This window comes from Ursus maritimus, unplaced genomic scaffold (assembly GCF_017311325.1).
Source record: "Ursus maritimus isolate PB19 unplaced genomic scaffold, ASM1731132v1 scaffold_21, whole genome shotgun sequence".
Taxonomy (NCBI): domain Eukaryota; kingdom Metazoa; phylum Chordata; class Mammalia; order Carnivora; family Ursidae; genus Ursus; species Ursus maritimus.
In genome coordinates this window covers 23,909,915-23,930,439 of record NW_024424564.1, presented here as the reverse complement: position 1 = coordinate 23,930,439, position 20,525 = coordinate 23,909,915, and the positions used below count along the sequence as shown (strand labels likewise).

The 20,525-nt window shown below is 33.7% G+C and overlaps 1 protein-coding gene across 1 annotated transcript in view; it reads right to left on the bottom strand.

The window, feature by feature from the left end:
• Positions 1-20,525, bottom strand: part of LRRIQ1 (leucine rich repeats and IQ motif containing 1) — a 171,682-nt gene that overhangs the window by 76,720 nt on the left and 74,437 nt on the right. The window contains exons 16-17 of the mRNA XM_008687657.2: positions 18,124-18,334; positions 11,647-11,766 (exon numbers count right to left, since the gene is read on the bottom strand). Coding sequence (XP_008685879.1) covers positions 11,647-11,766; positions 18,124-18,334 — 331 coding nt within the window. The remainder of the gene's footprint in view (positions 1-11,646; positions 11,767-18,123; positions 18,335-20,525) is intronic.

Here is a 20,525-nt window from a genome sequence, read left to right as displayed (position 1 = left end):
TGTTCCAAAAAATACGAGGTGCAAATTGTTCAGTGTATTTAACTGTTTGATAACCATGATTCTGAGCCAACTCCAGATGTAACTGAGGGAAATAATTCTTTATCTTTTTATAATGCAAATTTTAATATTTTCCACCAAATCTCACTATTGAAAATTTATGGTATTTTAACACATTAGTATCAGTTTTTCCATAAACACTGTCTATAAGATAGCTTTTACTTAATTTTTTCAAAAATTTCACAAATTTTCTGAAGTGTGTGAATGATAAAAAATATAAATTTAAACTTTGAAATACTATTATAGCTCCCTCCACTATTTATCTTAAAACATCTTTACTCCATTTATCTAATTACCAAATTTATCTTATCTTTTGACAATGGAACTATACTAAATGTTACATCATTTAGGATATAATTATCTAAATTTTTTTACCTGGATTAGCTAATATGGTTTAGAATAAACTTCTGTGGTTCTATAATGTTTTTCGAATCTTTACAAAAAAGATCAGAATGCCCATGAACTTGTTTTTTAAAAGGTTCTAAAAAAATAAGACATTTGTTATTTTTATTTTTAAAGATTTATTTTTTAAATTTAATTAATTTATTTAGATTTTATTTATTTATTTGAGAAAGAGATAGCAAGCATAAGCAGGGGGAGGGGCAGAGAGAGAGGGGAAGCCGACTCCCCAGTGAGCACAGAGCCCTATGTGGGGCTTGATCTCACAACCCTGGGATCATGACCTAAGCCAAAGGCTCAGACTAAGCCACCCAGGTGCCCCTTTTTAAAGATGTATTTATATATTTTAGAGAGACGGAAAGCACGAGTGGCGGTGGGGAGGGGGGCGAAGGAGAGAGAATCTCAAGCTGACTCCACACTGAGCAGGAGCCCTACATGGGGCTCAATCTCATGACCCTAAGATCATGACCTGAGCCAAAACCAAGAGTTGGACGCTTATCTGACTGTGCCACCCAGGTACCCCAATAATCAAACATTTATGATTTAAAAACTAGAACTATATTCTGAGGAGAACTAAACGCAATTTTCCATTTATACAATTTCAGTGTTTCTTGACTATATCTTGAAAGACCATTGGGAAGGAAAGACTAAGACATCCTGACTACGGGCTAGCAGTGCAATGACAGACTTTTACTTATAGAACTTAGTCTTAGAATACCTATTTAAATTCATGTTATTTAAATACGTATGTAAATAGGGCACCTCCACTCAGTTGTCTGACAGGTACACTGTCCAATTTTTTCCAGGCAGACATACATCATAGTTATATATATATATATATATCAGTTATACATGTTTTAAGAATACATATCTGGCTTAAAAGTGCTATCTGATGCAAACAGGATTCAAGGCTCAGATTTTTTAATTCTTTCTTTTGTATGGCAAATAAAGAAAAAGCCAGTTCTATCCCATGAAAGATCAAGGTCCATGGAATAGCAGCTATTATCAAATTCGTATTCTTACTCTGGTGAAAACTACTAAAATGAAGAGAGAATGTGAAGATGTGGAGACAATATGATAAAAGGCAATGTACCAGAGGATTCTTGGAAGATGGTGGAGTAGGAAGAACTGGGACCCTGTCTCCCAACCTAGAAAATGATTGCACTTACAGAATCTATCTGATATAACTATTTTGGAACTCTGGAGTCTATTGAAGGCATATAACTTCCAGGGGAAAACTTGGATGGTAAATTGTGGTTAATTTTAGTCAGTTTCAGCTCTTAGCACAGTAGTCAGCTTTTAGCACAGCTACCTAACTCTACCCCCAGGCCCTGAGTTAGTCAGCTATTCATGTGTTCCAGGATTAGCTTGCACATAGCTTGTAGAGCCAGGGTGGACAATGAGGACCCTGTCCTCCAAATATGGTGATCTGTGCACTGATCATTGATTACTTCTGATCACAGAGGTGCAAAGAGGTGTACTTCCCCTCTTGTTGCAAGCCCCTGCCCTACCAGCTAGGTGATTTCCAGGGAATTTAATGGGCTGGTGTCCTTCCCCACCCTTTCATTTTTCTCTTTTTCATCTTTTGGAGCCAGATATCAAAGACTAGGATGCTCATTTTTTTTTAAAAGGCTAGAATATTCTAAAGCATTTGCATATATGTGGGAAATTAGAAGGTCAACATACATATCCAAGGAAAGGCACAGACTCAGAAAAGACCTGAGAAGACCTTAATTTATAACTCAGGCTGATCCTCAGCCCAGAAACAGCCTACAATAATACAAAAACAAACATAATAAAAGCAAAAACAAAACCCCAGCAAACCGTGGGGAAGAGAATCTAATTTCTAGAATTACCATAATTATTACATTCAATGTCCAATTGTAAATAAAAAAGTCACAAACCATTCAAAGAAAAAGAAAAGTTTATGGCCCATTCAAAGGAAAAATAAATAAATCAACCAAAACTATCCCTAAAAAAAGACCTCATGGCAAATTTACTAGACAAAGATTTTAAAATAATTGTTTTGAAGATAGCCAAAGAACCAAAAGGAGAGAAAATGATGTATAAACAAAATGGAAATATCAATAAAGAGATAAGAAATCTAAAGAGAAATCAAGAAAAAATTTTGGAGCTGAAAAGTACAGTAGCTGAAATGAAATATTCCCTAGTGGAATTCATTAGAGAGATCTGTCTCTGAGTAGGCAGATAAAAGAATTAGTGAACTTGAAGATGGACAATGGAAATTAACAAGTTTGAGAAATAGGAAAAAAAAAGATTGAAGAAAAATGAATAGAACCTAAGGAATCTGTGAGATACCATCAAGCAGACCAACATATATATCATGGAAGTCATAGAAGGGGTAGAGAAAGAAAGAAACAGAATGCATATTTGAAGAACTAATAGCCAAAATTTTCCCATATTCAATGACAGACCTGAATATAAACATCCAAGAAACTCTAAGAACTTGAAATACAATGAACTCAGAGACTCACACCAAGACACATAATCAAACTTTCAAAAAGTCAAAGACAGAATCTTGAAAGAAGCCAATGAGAAATAACTGTCACATACAAGGAATCCTCAATAAGACAGCTAGCAGATTTCTTATCAGAAACTTTGAAGTCCTGAAGGCAGTGAGCTGATATATTCAAAGTGCTAAAAGTTAAACAAAAACAAAAAACAAAAAAAACCTGTCAACCAAAATTCCTATATTGTCAAAACTGTTTCAAAATCAAGAGAGAAATTAAGATAGTCCCAGATAAACAAATGCTGAGAAGTTTATTACCTTTAGATCTGCCCTGAAAGAAATGCTAAAGGGAGTCCTGCAGGTTGAAATGAAGACACAAGCAGCAATAGGAAGTCATATGAAAAATACCAAAGATCTCAGTAAAGATAAATACATGGGAAATTATAAAAGCCAATATTATTGTAACAACAGTTTGTAACCCTACTTTTTGTTTTCTACATGATTTAAGGAGACTAATACATAAAAAAACAATTAGTAGTTCAAAAGCTAGTATTATTGTAACTTTAGTTTATAACTCTACATTTAGTTTCCTACATAACTTAAAACACTAATGCATTTAAATGAATTTTGGTTTATGTACATAAACGATATCAACAGAAAGGGGTGGAGATGGAGCTGTAAAGGAGCAAGTTTGGGGATGCTACAGAAGTTAAGAGGGTATAAATTCAAACTGCAGTGTTATAACTTTAGAATATTAAGGGGGATTGAGGAGTTATTGTTTAATACCTATATAGTTTCAGTTTTACAGGATGAAGAGAGTTCTGGATATGCATTAAATGGTGGTGATGGTAAAATAACTTTATGAATGTATTTAATACCATTGAATGTACACTTAAAAATTAAGGTGGTAAATTTTGTTTTATGTGTATCTTACCGAAATTTTTTAAATTGGAAGAAAAATTTTAAAAGTAATGTGCCACTTGAGAACTAACTGTGGAAAGGACCAGTATCGCCAGGCAAGGAGCTTTATTTATATACACTGTTGTGTATACACATACACACAACATTTTTTCTTTTAAATACCTGCCAACCACCTCCTATTTTATATTCTCTGGGACTCCAGCTGTTTTCTTCCTCCAGTAGGACAAAAACTCACAAAGAGTGACTTCTTTGCCATATCACATGGATGTTGATGAAATCTCTTTCTTAAGCTATACAAAGTCTGGGGGAAAATTTAGTCTTTAAATTGATATCTTAAAGTGCAGAAGACTTTGAAAATAGTTTGTCTTGGTTTTTAATGCAAGGTCACAAATTTTTAGAAAATTCCAGAACAATTCTTTAATCACTATCTCAGAAATTTCTAGAAGCATGAAGAGAAGGCTTAGTATAAAATACTAAAGATACTTTAGTAATTATATAATCACAAACAAAAAATGTTACCACAACTACTGATTTATGTGAGTTCAAGCTTATTAATATCTAGTATATTTGGCAGTACTTTGAATGTTGAAAAAAATCTCAAAATGTCAAGAGGAATTGGCCAAGATTATAAATATACTACTGTTTTAAAAATGTATATTAATATATCATGCTTATCACTAGAAATTTATACAAATTTTAGTTACGGCTTAAGAAAACCTTCTGTTCAGATATTCTTTAACTTACAACTGAGGATCTGGAAAGCTTTCTGGTTATTAGAAGACTACTAGCAAATTTACTTACATATTAAAAATGAACTTGAACTTGGATAGATCTGTAACTTTGTGTTCACAACCAAATGTTTGATCAGATACACATGTATTTGGCTTTTGACCAGAGAAGAAATCATTATTTTACAATTCAACTTTGAGAGTCTAGAATATAAGGCCATCAGGAAGAAGAGCTACAAATAACACTCTTGTTTATTTGGGTGTGTATATGCAAAATTTTTCAGGCCATTTGTAATCCTTTCATTTGATGCATGAAACTGGGATCAGACTTGCCCTAAGTCACAAGTCAGTGAGAATTGAACAAGTCCTAGAAATGCTAAAAGCCAGGATTTGATGTTTTTCTCCCTCCCTTTGCTATCTCCTCCCCTGTCCCAACACTTTCCTCCTCTTCTGCCCAAGTTGCCTCTTACTATCCCCAAAATAATTCTTTCTAATGCTTCCTGATAACTTTAGGAGCATCTTAGAATCCTTACAGTTTGAAAACTTGGCCCATTTTGAATCTCAAATCTCACTTTCTAAACACTCTCCTCTGGGGTGCGTGGGTGGTTCAGTCGGTTAAGTGTCTGACTTCAGCTCAGGTCATGATCCCAGGGTGCTGGGATGGAGCTCCATGTGGGGCTCTGTGCTCAGCAGGGAGTCTAGAGATTCCCTCTCCCTCTGCCCCTCCCCTGGCTGTGCTCTCTCTCTCAAATAAATAAATAAAATCTTAATAAATAAATAAACCCTCTCCTCCATCCTCAATGCAAAACATGGTGGCTTATATTGTTGATATATGCTATATGTTACATGCCATTGTTATATGCCATGCATACCTCTTTTCAACAACAAAATGTCACTTTAGTCTTTTTCTTTGCCTATAATTTAGATTGCATTTGTTTATTTTCCCATAATGTACTGGAATATGTAATACTCTGTAAAGTTAATTTGAGATAGGGATCAAACATGAACTCCAAAATTGAAAGTTGCCCAGCTTGACACATTTGTCTTCTTCTCAAAAATTATTCCTGAAAACTTACTGAATTTTACTTTGGTCTGAGACAAAAAACAAATCCAAATTTGACTGTTGTGGTTTCCTATATTTATGTTATATTAGCTTTTCTCATCTTCTCTAGGTTTAGGGAACCATAAGAGGACTTGTAATGTTTAAATTTAAAGATAACTTTATTGGTTTTTTATATATTGGCCTCTACACAGTATTAAGTAACAGAGAAAATAAACCTTATTAAATCAAGTCAACAAATAAAAGTATCAACTAAAATTACTTTATAATTTAAAAGGTGCAAAATAAAAGTGCAACTGTAGATCACTATGCCACATTAGACTTAACATACCTCTTATTTAGATATTTATTTGTTATTACAGATATTTTATGGCAAGGTGGCAAAAATCCCCCCTAAAAAAGATTGAGACCTAAGTTTATTAAAACTTCTGCTAAAATAATTCTTTCAAAAAGGTTATTCACTGTATGATGACTAATATATCATAATTTAAAAAAAAGGTTATTCACCTTGCACTGTGAACTCAAAGCCCAATAAAATGTCTTATTCATCACTGTTTTCAAGGTTCATTATGAGCAATATATAATAGGTGCTTAATGCTGGGAGGCAATTCTCCATGGGTCTCTATTTCTGCATGTCTTGTGACAGCTTTCTTTCCAGACTATCTTTTCAAGGATCTTGATATAGCTAACACCCTGGGAAGATATAGTGTTTTCCCCCGTGTTAGAGGGCACTGTGTTACCCAGGACTCATGTGGTATGAGCCATGTTGGTTCAACTGATAGGGTTTGGACATGGTTCACAGTGGAGGAAGGAGCTAAAGTTATCTTGTGAGTAGGGCTTTTATTTTTTTTTATTTTTTATTTTTTATTTATTTATTTGACACAGAGAGAGAGCCAGCGAGAGAGGGAACACAAGCAGGGGGAGTGGGAGAGGAAGAAGCAGGCTCCCAGCAGAGAACCTGATGTGGGGCTCGATCCCAGAACGCCGGGATCACGCCCTGAGCTGAAGGCAGACGCTCAACGACTGAGCCACCCAGGCGCCCCTGAGTAGGGCTTTTAGGCTAATTCAATGTACTGTTGTTATTGCTTCTATATCTGAATTGTAAAGTAGAAATTGATGTATTACATGTTTTACTTTTCACCCCATAAGTGCCAGAGGGGCTTATCCCCATAGGGGAAGAGTTGCAGGTAGAGAAGTGTTAGTGTGATAAATTCTAGTAATTTGACACCTGTTGGAGGACCGATGGGATGGGGACAGGATTTAGTTTGAGTATCTCTACCCTCTGATGTTTTAAAATGTGAACTCAAAATCATGTATTTTCCTTCAGGTGTTTTCTAATTCCATGTAGAATATGTGTAGGAGAGATACCTAGAATCAAAGGACAATAGAAACACCTGGAGTGCTATAAAGCTAAGAAGAAACTTCATCAGTCACTTGATGCCATGGAGAAAGGGATTAGAATTGAGGGACAAACAAGGTGAGGGTAACCTGGTAAACATGCCACTTTCAGTTGAGAAATCATATTAGCTCAGCCTGTAAGAGAAACCAGAAATACAACAGCCACAATAAAGCTTGAAAACAAGCCTCAAAAGAATCTCTGCCCATATGCTATCTGCCTGCAAGATTAAAATTCAATCCTATTCAGAGAAAGAAAACATCTTGTAGGGTCTTTACACTTTTCTCCCATATATGTCTGATACTTAATCAAAGGTTAAATGCTAAAAAAGAGAATTGACTGACTCAAAATGCAAGAGATATACAGTCAATAGAAATAAACCTACAAGTGATCCAGGTGTTGCAATTAACTAAGAAAGCTTTGAAAATATCATACTTGGTATGTTCAAGAAAATATAGGAAGTGATAGAAAACTTCAATGTAACTGGGATTTACAATAAATAATCAAGTAAAAATTCTAGAACTAAAAAATAGAATAACCAAAATTAAGAATTCAAAATATAGGCTAAAAATGATTAGGTATCTCAAGAGAGATGATTAGTAAACTACAAGATAGGTCAGTAGGAAACATCCATATTAAAATACAGAAGCAGGGGCACCTGGGTGGCGCAGTCGTTAAGTGTCCGCCTTCAGCTCAGGGCATGATCCCGGTGTTCTGGGATCGAGCCCCACATCAGGCTTCTCCACTAGAAGCCTACTTCTTCCTCTCCCACTCCCCCTGCTTGTGTTCCCTCTCTCGCTGGCTGTCTCTCTCTCTGTCAAATAAATAAATAAAATCTTTTAAAAAAAATAAAATACAGAGGCAAAAAAAAGAGAACAAATCAAAAGAGAGTCTAAGAGACACATGTGAAATGGTGAGAATTCTAACATATACATTTTTGGAACCACTTTCCCTCAAAGAAGAGAAATAATGAAAAAGATTAAATGTTTGAAATAACTGGCTATGAAATTTCCAAAACTGATGAAAGACATAAATCACAGATTCAAGAAGCCATATGGCCTCCTTACTACAAGCAGAGTAAATACAAATAAAATCACACCATCACTGAAAACCACAGAAAGTGAACCTTAAAAGTAGGCTGGGGAATGGGGGTGTGAGGATAATATCTTTAGAGAAGAAAAAATAAGACTTATTACTAACTTTTCAACAGAGTTCATGAAAGTCAGAAGCCAATGAAATAGCATCTTTAAACACCAAAACTTTACCTAGAATTCTATACGTAGAGAAGATGTCCTTTAAAATTTAAAGTAAGAGAAATGTTCAAGCAATAAAAAAGACTCACCTGAAGTTAACTAATTACTAAAGAAAATCCTTCAGGGAAAGGAAAATGAATCCAGATGGAATCATGTTAATGTAGGGAGAAATGAAATACATGGAAAAACAACCACAAACTAACAAGCTAATGAAGGGGGAAAAAGGAAAAACAAACAAACAAAAAACTTGATTCATGCAAGAGAAGTCGATAAAAAACTAAAAGGAAATAAGGAACACATAGGGCAAGCAAAAAACAAATACAAAGATGGTATTTATAAACCTAATTATACTCTTATTAAAATAAATTAAAATAGTCTGAATATGTTAATGAAAAAAATGTCAGAGTAGAATATAAAAATAAGCAAAACCCAATTATATACTCTTATAAGAGTCACACTTTAAATATAAAACAGAGAAATGTTGAATGGGAATGGTTAGAAAAATATATACTACTATAAAATTACTAGCCAAAAGAAAGCTGTAGGTTTGAAAATATTGGAGAAGGAACCACTAAGGCATTTAGTTAAAGAAGGAAACTATATCAAAGAAGGGAATTTTATTATGATGAAAGGGTCATTGATACAATGTCTTAACTATGTATGCCCTAAGTACAAGGCAAAATTTGACAGAACTAAAAGGTCATTGAGAAAAACCCACAATCATAGTAAGAGATTCTAGCATTTTTCTGTCAATAACTGATAGAATTCCTCTGCCCCAAATCACTAAGGATTAAGAATTTTTTTTAAAACAACAATTAATAAACCTGAAATAACTGAGATTTTAGTAACAATATACTTAACATTCCTTTCAAGTGCACATGGAACATTTCTCCAAATAGAATATATGCTGAGACACACTTTTAGGAAACAAATAAATCAATCTCACATCAAACTCTTCCAGAAAACAGAAACAGAGGAAACACTTCCCAATCAAATGTATAAAGCCAATATAACCTTGACACCAAAACCTAGATTAGGAGTTTTATAAAAAAGAAAATTTACAGGTCTAACTTCTTCTTGAATATAAATGCTAATCCTAAACAAGTATTAATAAACCAAATTCAGAGATATGTAAAAAAGATAATACATTATAGCTAAGTTGGTTTATTTGAATATGAGATTTAATGTTTGAAAATCAATGTTATATGCATAAAAAGTATTCGATAAAATCCAACTCATATATAAAATCATCATCATCATATTAACCTCTTGGAATGGTAAAGGTATGTTAAGGATGGTTACTTCCTTAATTAAATCTAGAGTTTCTACAAGAAACCTATTTAAACATCTTATTTAGTGGTGGAATATTGAAAGCTTTCTCTCAGAGACCAGACTAGAAAATGATGTCTGCTAATATCACCACTATTCAACACTTTCCTGGAAATAGTAAGGCAAGAAAAAGAAATAAAAGCCATAAGAAGTGGAAAAAAAGAAATAAAATTGTAATTATTCTCAGATGACATGATTGTATATACAGAATATAAAAGACCTGTGAGACAACCTACTAAAATTAATAAGTGATTTCAGCAAAGTGACTGAATATAAGGTCAACATACAAAAATAAACACAATATCAGAAAACATAAAATATCTAGAAATAAGTCTAAGCAAAATTATACAAGACTACTATGAAGAAAACTAGAGTATGTGGACAGAAATTTTAAATGGTTTACATAAGTGGTAGGACAGTCTATTTTCATGGGTTTAAAAAAGTAATAGTCTAAAAATATCAGTTCTTCCAAGTTGATTTATAGATTCATTTGCCCCAAGGGAACATGACCCCTTCCTCACACTATACACAAAAATTAATTCTAGATGCATCCAGACTTAAATGCTGAAAATTAATAAGGTTTCTAGAATATCTTAATGATCTAAGAGTAAGCAAAGATTTCTTATATGTCAGAACAATTAAAAATTTTTTAAATTTGAAATTAGAAAAGTTCTGTTCATTAAAATTAACCATAAAGACACTGAAAAGATGAGCCCCAGAGGTTAGACAGGAAATTTGCAAGGGAAAACAGAGTAGTATTCAGAATATATAAAGAAGTTCTACAAATCAATAAGAAAAAAAGATGTACAACCCAATGGAAAAATATACAAACACTTGATTATGTCACAAAAGTAACTAAATGGTCATAAAGCATGCTAAAAGATATTCAACATTATTAATTATGACAGAAATGCCAATTAAAACAACCATAAGATACCACCACAAACTTACTGGAATGGAAGAAAAAGACATGAAAATACAAAGTGCTGGTAAAGATAGAACTCCCCTAAAACTCTCATATTCTGCTGATAGGACTATAAACTGATATAATCACTATAGAATAACATTAGGCACTATCTACTAAACACAGGTAAACATTAAGGCTCAGAAATTCTATTCCTAAAAGTAGTATGAATATGCACATCAGAAGACATGCACAAGAATGTTCATAGCATTTGGCCATAATAGGCAATACTAGAAATAACAACAAATATCTTCCAATAGTAGTACAGACTTTTAAAAAGTAGTATATTCAAATAATAGGTAAAAAGTGGTATTTGCAAAAGAGTGGTATATTTACTACACTCAACAACATAGATAAATCTCACAGACATATTATTACGTGAAAGAAGAGTACATACTATATGATTCCACATACAGGAAGTTCATAAATAGGGAAAACTAATCTATGATGATGGAGTTATGAATACTAGAGAGGCATGAGGAAGTCTGGGAGTGTTCATATGTTCTATATCTTCATCCGAGTAGTGTTTATGTAGTGTAACTGTCTAGAGAAGAGGAAGTACAGGGAGTAAAACCAGAATGTGAAAAGCAAGGGCTTTATACAATAAAATGGTTCTCAATGGGTTGGGAGCATATGGAAGCCACAGGAAAGAAGTGGCATAGATGTCTGGATAGTGTGCTACCTTACTATGGAATACTTAAATAACAATTTATAGAAGGTGTTTTCATTTTCCTAGGCAACAAAGAACTACAAAATGTTGTTAAGCAGAGCATAAATAAGCTCAGAGTTATATTTAATGAAGGATAACTGATAAAAAAAAAACCAATCTGGTCAAAGAGCACACAGAAACTCTTGTAAATATTCTATGGCCATGTTTATCTACTGTACATGCTTGTAAAGTATATAAAGAAGATATTAAGAAATTAGAAGCATACTTTTTCAAGTGTTGTTTAAAAAAATCTATAACATAGTGTTAAGAGGATAAAAATCCTCGAAATTGATTTAGCTCCAAAGTAGTATGCTAAAAAAATTTTAAGACCAATATTTATATTTTGTAGTTGGTACTTACTTCATCAAATGTAAAATCCTCTAAGTTTATTTCTTCATATTCTTCTTCAGATTCTTCATTCTTAATAGCCTCTAAAGCTGTTGTCAGTTTCTTTCTTAAAAGAAAGCCCTTCCAAACTGCCTAAACAAAAATTTAAAGCATGTTATACAAGGTTATAGATCAAACTACAAACCAGATTCTCTGTGTTATCCCATTAGGAAGATAAAACATCTAAGACCTTAGTTTAATGGCTCAATAATCTGTTTTTTGAACTTTATGTGACACTTAAAACTGTAAGATAAATTAAACAACTGCATGTGTCTAAAGTTCTGAATCTCAGGAGACTTTCCTTGTGGTAAGCAGAAAAGAATCTCTAAAACTCCCTCAACTGCACATGTAGGTCAACCAATCAATTATCTGACAATTCCACCAGGACCCATTCTAAACTAAGAAGAAAGAGATATAAAGGAAAACCAATTTTTCTAATTTTCAAATAATTATGTATAAAATAAACTAACATACATTTAGGAAAATTTCAACATATACAAATGGCCATATTAGAGAGGTACTATCCTGGCCCATAACTAACTATTAACTAATTTCATTTTAAAATAAACTAAGCACACAATAATAGAATTAAAACTATTCAGGTTCCTCAATAATGTTGGAGTAGAGAAAGCTTTCCCACCCATAACTCCAAGAACATGGTAATTTTTAAAGAATAAGTACTAGGGAATGAGCTCCAGGATACATTAAGTGTAAAAAAACAAGAGAGAAACAAGTGTGTATTGAATGCTACAATTTATCTACGAAAGATTGTATATAAATATATAATAAACATATGAATTATATAAACATATATATTTAAATTTATATATGTATATGTGGTTGCTAATATTTAAAAAGGAAAAGTGTAACTAGTAAAATTAATTTTAAAAATTATTAAGTATAGAGGCAGAAAATAGGATAGAAGATTCAGCAACAGAAGCCAGACTTCTCTGAATATACCCTTCTTTGATTTGACTTTGGAATTGTGCATATGCTTAAGATAATCATGAAATAAACAAATATGAAATAAAAAGGAATTCCTGAAGAAATAGAAAAATATGTTTCATGCTATAGGCATAAACACACAGAATTTATTTAAAGTGACTTTAAAATAGATTTATTTGACTATCTTCCTAATGAAATATACTCAAAAGAAATTTCATTACAAAAGATACCTTCAATATGTTTTCATATTCATATTGTTAGTATTAATATTGGTATTGTTATTACAGAAAATATATTTTTCTGTAGAAAATAGCCAGATTATATATAACAATAGAAGTCACTCAGAACCTCTGCAGCAACCAACCAGAAAGCTAAACCACAACCTCAGCAACAATTAGCCAAGAATGGTCAAGACTTGGTCAATCAATGACTGTCAGTCTCCCTATTTTTATCCCACTTCTTACTCCAGACCAACCAGAGATAGCCAAATATGCTTCCCAACCAATCACAGAATATGCCACACTTCCAGCTGCCCGCTTTCTACCTTCCCCATACCAAAAACCTTCAATTAGACCATATCTGAAGACCTCTCTCTCTCTTTTTCCTACTCCCCTCCCTGCCTTTGAGCTTATGCCAACGGCAATGGATGGTGGCTGACTCCCTTGCTACAGCACTCTCTGAATAAATAGCCTAGTTTGTTTTATTTTTCTCATTTGCATGGTCCTTGTTTATCTCCACTATGTATGTGCATGTAAACACAGGCACAGATGCACAGAGACACACACACACACAGAAGGGGGAATGAAAAGTAGAAAACAAAAAAAGAACAATTATGTTAATGTCATTCATTGGAACCAGAATTTTCCATAGAAGAAAAGAGATGCAAATATAAAATCAAATAAGTAAAAATCCTATAGTCCTAAATTTAATTTTAAAATACCAGTGTGAACCCATGGTACTTTTTTTTTCTTAAAAATATGTATTGGTAAGCTCATCATTATAATGAAAAAAATTTAAAAACAATGACCATACCAGTAGTAACAACACTCCTAAAATCCTAATGCATTCCTAAAACCCAGACTGGTCTCTAAATATTCCCACTAAAGAAATCAAAGATCTTTAGAGCAATGACTGAGTCCAGGCCTAGGTAAAAGTGTATACAAAATGAACCTAAACATCATGGCACATTAAAAAGCAAGGGAAATTTAAAAAACCAATGAATTGTGTCACAAAAGATTAACTTGAAGCTAACTTGGCCAAATAAGGGACAATCTGAGCATCAATAAGAATGAAACAGCAATGGAATTAAATACATCATATATTTTAAAAATTCATGTGTACATTATGATAGAACATATTATGGTCACCTCTGAAGTATGCTAGGAAACCTCATTAATCTAAAAATTGGTAAAATGGCATCAAGCATTTAACCTACCTTTCCAGTACGAACTGTACCTCAAGGTAACTAAATAGTCAATTAAACTAAGTTTCTCTTTACTGACATATTTTAGTTAATAAATGAAGAAATTGAATGTAGAGTATCAATATTTTACAAACTGTTAATACAAGAATTGATTGATCTAGGCAATGATTATCAATGGTCACTGGTATTCCGAAAAGAGAGGCGACTAGACATTATGTACCTCCTCACTGTAATACATACCACCACTTATGAAGTATTCTTGATAAAAAACCAAACCTAAGACACATGAAATTTTAGAAACCACTGTCAGCTTATAGAAAACAAGGGAGCAAAAAATATGCAAGTGATACCATGGGAATGCATCTGGCAAAACACAGAAAGTAGAAATCTGCAGGACAAAAGACCTGGTTTCCTTAATAAATAAATTGCAAGGAAAAAAGAGAGGGTATTCTTAAAAGACTTAACATTTAAACTGAAGGCAAAGTAATGACCTTATTTATATTTTGATCAAGAAAAATCTATAAACAAACATTTATAAAACAGTAGAGAAATCTGAATACTGATATTTGGTGATAATTAAAAATAATTTTCAATTTTTAGGTTGGTAATTACTGTACTTAAAATAATACATCCTATAGAAATTCATACTGAAATACTTATAAAAGAAATGATATCTGCGATTTATTTCAAATAATCTGGTGATGAGTGGGGAGAGGTGGGTTGGTTATAGAAGATATCAAAGTGACCTGCAGACTTAGGGAAAAAAGAGTCTAAAGGGAACTCTTTAGTCCAGGCCTTCAACAAGAATCGGCTCACTGTGGTTCACAATGGATCCAGCTCCACTCATCAGGGATCAGACTTCTATTCTACAAAGCTCTAGAATGAATTACACAGTGTGTGTCTTTCTGGTGTGACACATATAGACACTTCCCTCCTGAATCTGCAATAGGGTCAAGGATTCAAGTTCCAGCCATCTCTATTCAGTTTATGAGAAATAATGGTAATATATATAACATGTTCAGATTCTTCTTCTAGCTTATTTGTTTCTCTCAAGGTTTTAACTTTTCCCCAGTAATCCATCCACAATAAATTCATCTTTCTCACACTTTCAAACTAATTCCCTGGCCAGGCAATTCTACCTATATTAGACATATATGACATCTTTTTTTCCCTTCAACTACTATCAACTCCCACATCCAGAACATACCATATATTTGTTCCCTGTTAAAATCCTTCACGTATCTCCAGCCATGTTCATCCTGTATTTTCCAGTTGTTACAAGAGTTCAGTTTTACTATAACTTATTAGTCCAGTAATATGAAATTCTAGGATCTTTCATTTCCACTATCTTTTATACCTAGAATTCCATTCTCTTACATATTTACAATGAACCCTATCTATGTCTCAAGGTGTATCCTATATCCTTTATATTAGTTGGGGCAAGCTATGTATGATAACAAAAATATCCAAAAATGTATAGTAACTCAAAAAACAATAGCTTATTTCTTAATCACCTAACAAACATTGAGAGGCTAAAAAAGACAATGGGGCAGCACTTTAACATAAAGTGATTCAGGTATCCAGATATTGCTGCCTCTACATTCCTGACAGACAGCTTCCAACAATGCCTCAGAAGCTGTCTTCATTTCAACCAACCAGAAAGGATAAAGAATATGAAGGAATGTCTGTGGCACGTTTAATGAGCCAGATATGGAAGTGGTGCATATATCTTTCATTCATATTGTATGGACTGGAACTCAGAAAAAGGGTCATGTTAAAGTGAAAGGGAAGATGGGATATCTAGTCAGGCTGTATGCTTGGAAGAAGAGGAGAATGTGTGGTTTGGTGAGCAGAGAGCAGTCTCTATGACATCCACCATAAAATTTCCATTTTGCTCCTTCTAAAGCCCAGGCTCTTTCTATTATATCACGCTCTGCTCTCCAGGATGGCTAGGCAATCTAGAATTCATATTTTAATATGAATGCTTTAAGAAACTAGATGATTGTTCTCAGGAGATGAGAAAATGAAATTCAGAGGACTTCAATAATTTTAAGTAGCATGATGTACAACAAAAGAGACTCATTCTAAGTTGCAGAAAAAGGCTAGATTATGCTTACTTTTGTTACAGATACACAGAAGCTCAACAAAAGAACATTCAGCAGAGATATTAGTCACTGAACTATCTTTCACAAAGTAGTGAATTTCTCTTTATTGAACAGAATGAAGAAAAGTTTAATATCCATGTACCATCAGTGCTGAAAAAGTATTGCTCATCAACTGATGACAGTAGGGAGTTTGGTCTGCATGATACATTCATTCCTCACGTAGCAGAATAATATTTTGAGATAGTAACTGGGGTTCTTTCTTTTCTTCAGAGTTTCCCTGAATCCATTGCCCTACCCCGACTCCCACCACCATTCAGGCATCAGTAACACCTTTGCCTATGCATTGCCTTCAGGGGTACAGTTCAGACAAATTAAGCCAACTGAAATACTCAATAAATTCATTAGAACCACAGCGAAGATAATTTTTAAAACTATGGTTTTAATAGTAAAAGTGAGCAACTTAATTTAAAGGCTATTCTTCTAGTTGTATATGCCAATGCCTTGAAGGCATACATGATTCCTCACTATCTCTCATATGGCACATCCCCATGAACTGATATTATCAGCTCTAACTTCAAAGGATGTATGCCTCAAAATAAACCAACATAGATTCTGGAATGTGATTTTCTTACCACTTCTACTGCAACACTCTGATCCTTGCTACCATTATCCCTTGTCTGAATTATTGTAATAGCCCCTAACTGATTTTTCTGCTTCTACTCCTGCCTTCGTACAGTATAATCACAACATAAAGTAAACTTGATCATGTGAGTCCACTGCTCAGATTCCTGTAATATCTTCACATGTCATTCAGAGTAAAAGCCAAAGTCTTTACCATGACTTATGATTTGTAAGTGTTACCTTTCTCCCCTCAATCACTGTCCAGTCATACTGACTTCTTGCTGCTCTTTAAACACTGCAGTTTGCTCCTAAATCAGATATTCCACGGTCTGGAATGTTCTTCCCCCAGACATCCATCCAATGGCTTAATATCTCACTGCAATGTCACCTTTTCTGGTCTTCTATCTCCATCATATCTGAAATGATAAACTTTCCCTTGATACTCCTATCCTGCTTTTCCTAATTTATTTTTCCTTTGAAGCCTTATCACTAACATACTTATTTACTAACTGCTCATTCCAACAGAATATAAGCTAGTAAGATTTTTGTATCAAGAAATATTTATTGAATGAATGAATAAAGGGAAACACTAAATTTTCAGTTACTATCTTTCAATTCAGGCACTATACCATGAATTTCCACAGACCTTATTTTATATATTTATTTAGTTTATATAATATTTGTTTTTATTTAGTTCTGCCTCTTCCATCAGAATATAAACTGCATGAGGGCAGAGAACTTGTATGGTTTGTTTAGAGTTATGGTTCCTGAACACAGAACAGTGCTTGACAAATAGTAGGTTCTAAAAAATATTTGATAAATAAATAAATAAATAAATAAATAAATAAATAAATAAACAAATAAATGGATGAATGTGATGTTAGAACTTAAGGCGAAAATCTGATCTCAGTGAGGCTGAATCAAGTCTATTCACTACTTGCTTTCTGAATTTTTAATTTGAACGTGTATTTGAAGGCCTTTAATGAATATTTTAGTAGATTTTTAAACATGCTTCTAAAAAGAGCTGTAGATTAGGCCAAGTGAGAGTTGCTACGGCTAATCAAATGTTAGCAGATGTGGCAAATGACATATCTGAGCAGAAGCTTTAAATATGATTGTGTGGTTCAGTTTGGCCCTTGATCATGAGAATAGTATTTCTAAATTATAGACCACTCCTTCAGCCTAGATACTAAGCACAGGCACAGCCAACCTGCAGCCTACATAGCACCTGAGTAAGAAATAAATCCAGTAGTTGTAAATCACTAAGATTTGGTGGTTGTCTGTTTTACGGAATAACCCAGTGAAAGATGAGAAATACATCTCTCAGGACTATTTCACCCAAAGATTAAAACTAACCTGAATAAGAATAGCAGCCTTCTCCCTCTGTTCTTGGATATTCACAATGTTTTCTCTTTTTTCTTTCTTTAAAATAGTTTTATTCTTGATGCAGTAATTTGGCTGGGATATCAGGGGTCCTATTGCAGCAGTATGTAGCCTTGTAGAGAAATGAATATGTCGGCGCACGATGTAACCACGCCAGTATGCTTGGATTACCATAGCTGCCATACTATTAAGAAAAGAAAAGAAAACATGTTCAGTACCCATAAAAACACAGTTGTAGGTGAGAGGTCCTCATAAACTATTTTTATAAACATGAAATACGTAAGGTATTATTTAAAAATAAGAACTTTTTGGTTTAACTATAGGCACATAAGTAAAAATGGGATGGAAAACCTTCAAATCTGAAAGAGAGAAATGGGCCAGTAACTTAGAGAAAAGAAGCATTCTTTTTTTTTTTTTTTAATTTATTTATTCGACAGAGATAGAGACAGCCAGCGAGAGAGGGAACACAAGCAGGGGGAGTGGGAGAGGAAGAAGCAGGCTCCTAGCAGAGGAGCCTGACGTGGGGCTCAATCCCATAACGCTGAGATCATGCCCTGAGCCGAAGGCAGACGCTTAACCGCTGTGCCACCCAGGCACCCCAAGAAGCATTCTTATCTGAAGATGAAGGGATGACAAGAAGAATCTGAATAAACAGGCCTTGCTAAATTTACCCCAGTTTACTATGCTTAGCTCATACTCTTTGCCCTAATCATATTTTCCACGACCTTCTACTTTTCATCAAACCTAATATAAAAATGCTCAGGTTTAACCATTTCTTCAGGTCTTTATTTCTTTATGAAGACTCCCATGTCATGTAAAACTTACATTAAATATATATTTTGTTTTATTTTATTTTATTTTATTATTATTATGTTCAATTAGCCAGCATATAGTACATTTCTATATCTTTCTCATTAATCTACCTTTTGTTACAGGGATTCCAGCTAAGGACTTAGAAGTGTAGAAGTAAAATCTATTTTTCCTCCCCGATAAGGCAAAAGCAATTGATTAAATAAATTAATGAAATATAAATTAGGAAGGGTTAGAGCCACTTTCAATTAAATTTTAAAAATTTTTTGTGTTAGGAAATACATATAAGTTTCAGCATATGAAACTTTTTAGCATAACTTTCAGAAAAGAAATCATCATTCATACTGACAACTTCTAAAAGAATAAAGACTAGGAAAAATAAGATTAGCTACTGTGATACTCTGCATTCTAGCCTATTCAGCACCTGTTGTTACAGGAGAAGATGAATTTAACCATTTTTAATTTTGTTGGCTTGACACTGAGGCCAAAAGTAAAAAAAGAAAAAAAAATTGACAAGCCAAAGTAAAAAGAAATCTTTGCTGGTTCAATAAAAAATCAAAGCCATTAGCTTTTTTTTTTTTTTAAAGATTTATATACTTTATTTTAGAGAGAGAGAGAAAAAGAGTACATGTGAGAGGCACCTAGGTGGCTTAGTCGTTAAGCGTCTGCCTTCAGCTCAGGGCGTGATCCTGACGGTCTGAGATGGAGCCCCACATCAGGCTCCTCTGCTGGGAGTCTGCTTCTTCCTCTCCCACTCCCCCTGCTTATGTTCCCTCTCTTGCTGGCTATCTCTCTCTCTCTGTCAAATAAATAAATAGAATCTTTAAAAAAAAAAAAAGAGTGCATGTGAGCAGGGAGAGGGGAAGAGAGAGAGTGATAAAGGCAGAATCCTCCAGTAGACTCCCCACTGAGCAGGGCACCCTATGCAGGGCTAGATCCCAGGACCCTGAGATTAAGATCATGACCTGAGCCAAAGTCAAGAGAGGGATGCTCAACTGACTGAGCTACCCAGGTGCCCGCCATTAGCTTTTTAAAAGTTTTTCATAGTTAGCAAACCATAAAACAGATTCTTAACTATAGAGAAAAAAACTGAGGGTTGCTAGAGGGGAGGTGGGCAGGGGGATGGTTTAAATGGGTGTTGGGGATTAAGGAGGGTACTTGTGATGAGAACCAGGTAGTGTACGGAAGTGTTTAATCACTATATTGGACACCTGAAACTAATATTACACTGTATGTTAACTAACTGGAATTTAAATAAAAGTTGAAAGAAAAAATAAATAAAATTTAATAGTATTTAATAGTTGGAAGGGATTTATGTGATTAATCTCAAAGAATATTGCCATACTTTATAGGTTGTTATGCCAAAGAAAATTATAGCACATGCATTCAAATCCTTGCATAGATGCTTATTAAATGGTTCTTAGATCAATAAGCAAATAAATGGCACATGAAAATGTATGTTTTGAAAAATGAAATTACCTGATTATTCAGCATTTTCTTTATATTATTTTTAGAATAACAAAGTGTTTTATTTCTTCTTAAAAATTCATTTTAATTATTTAAAG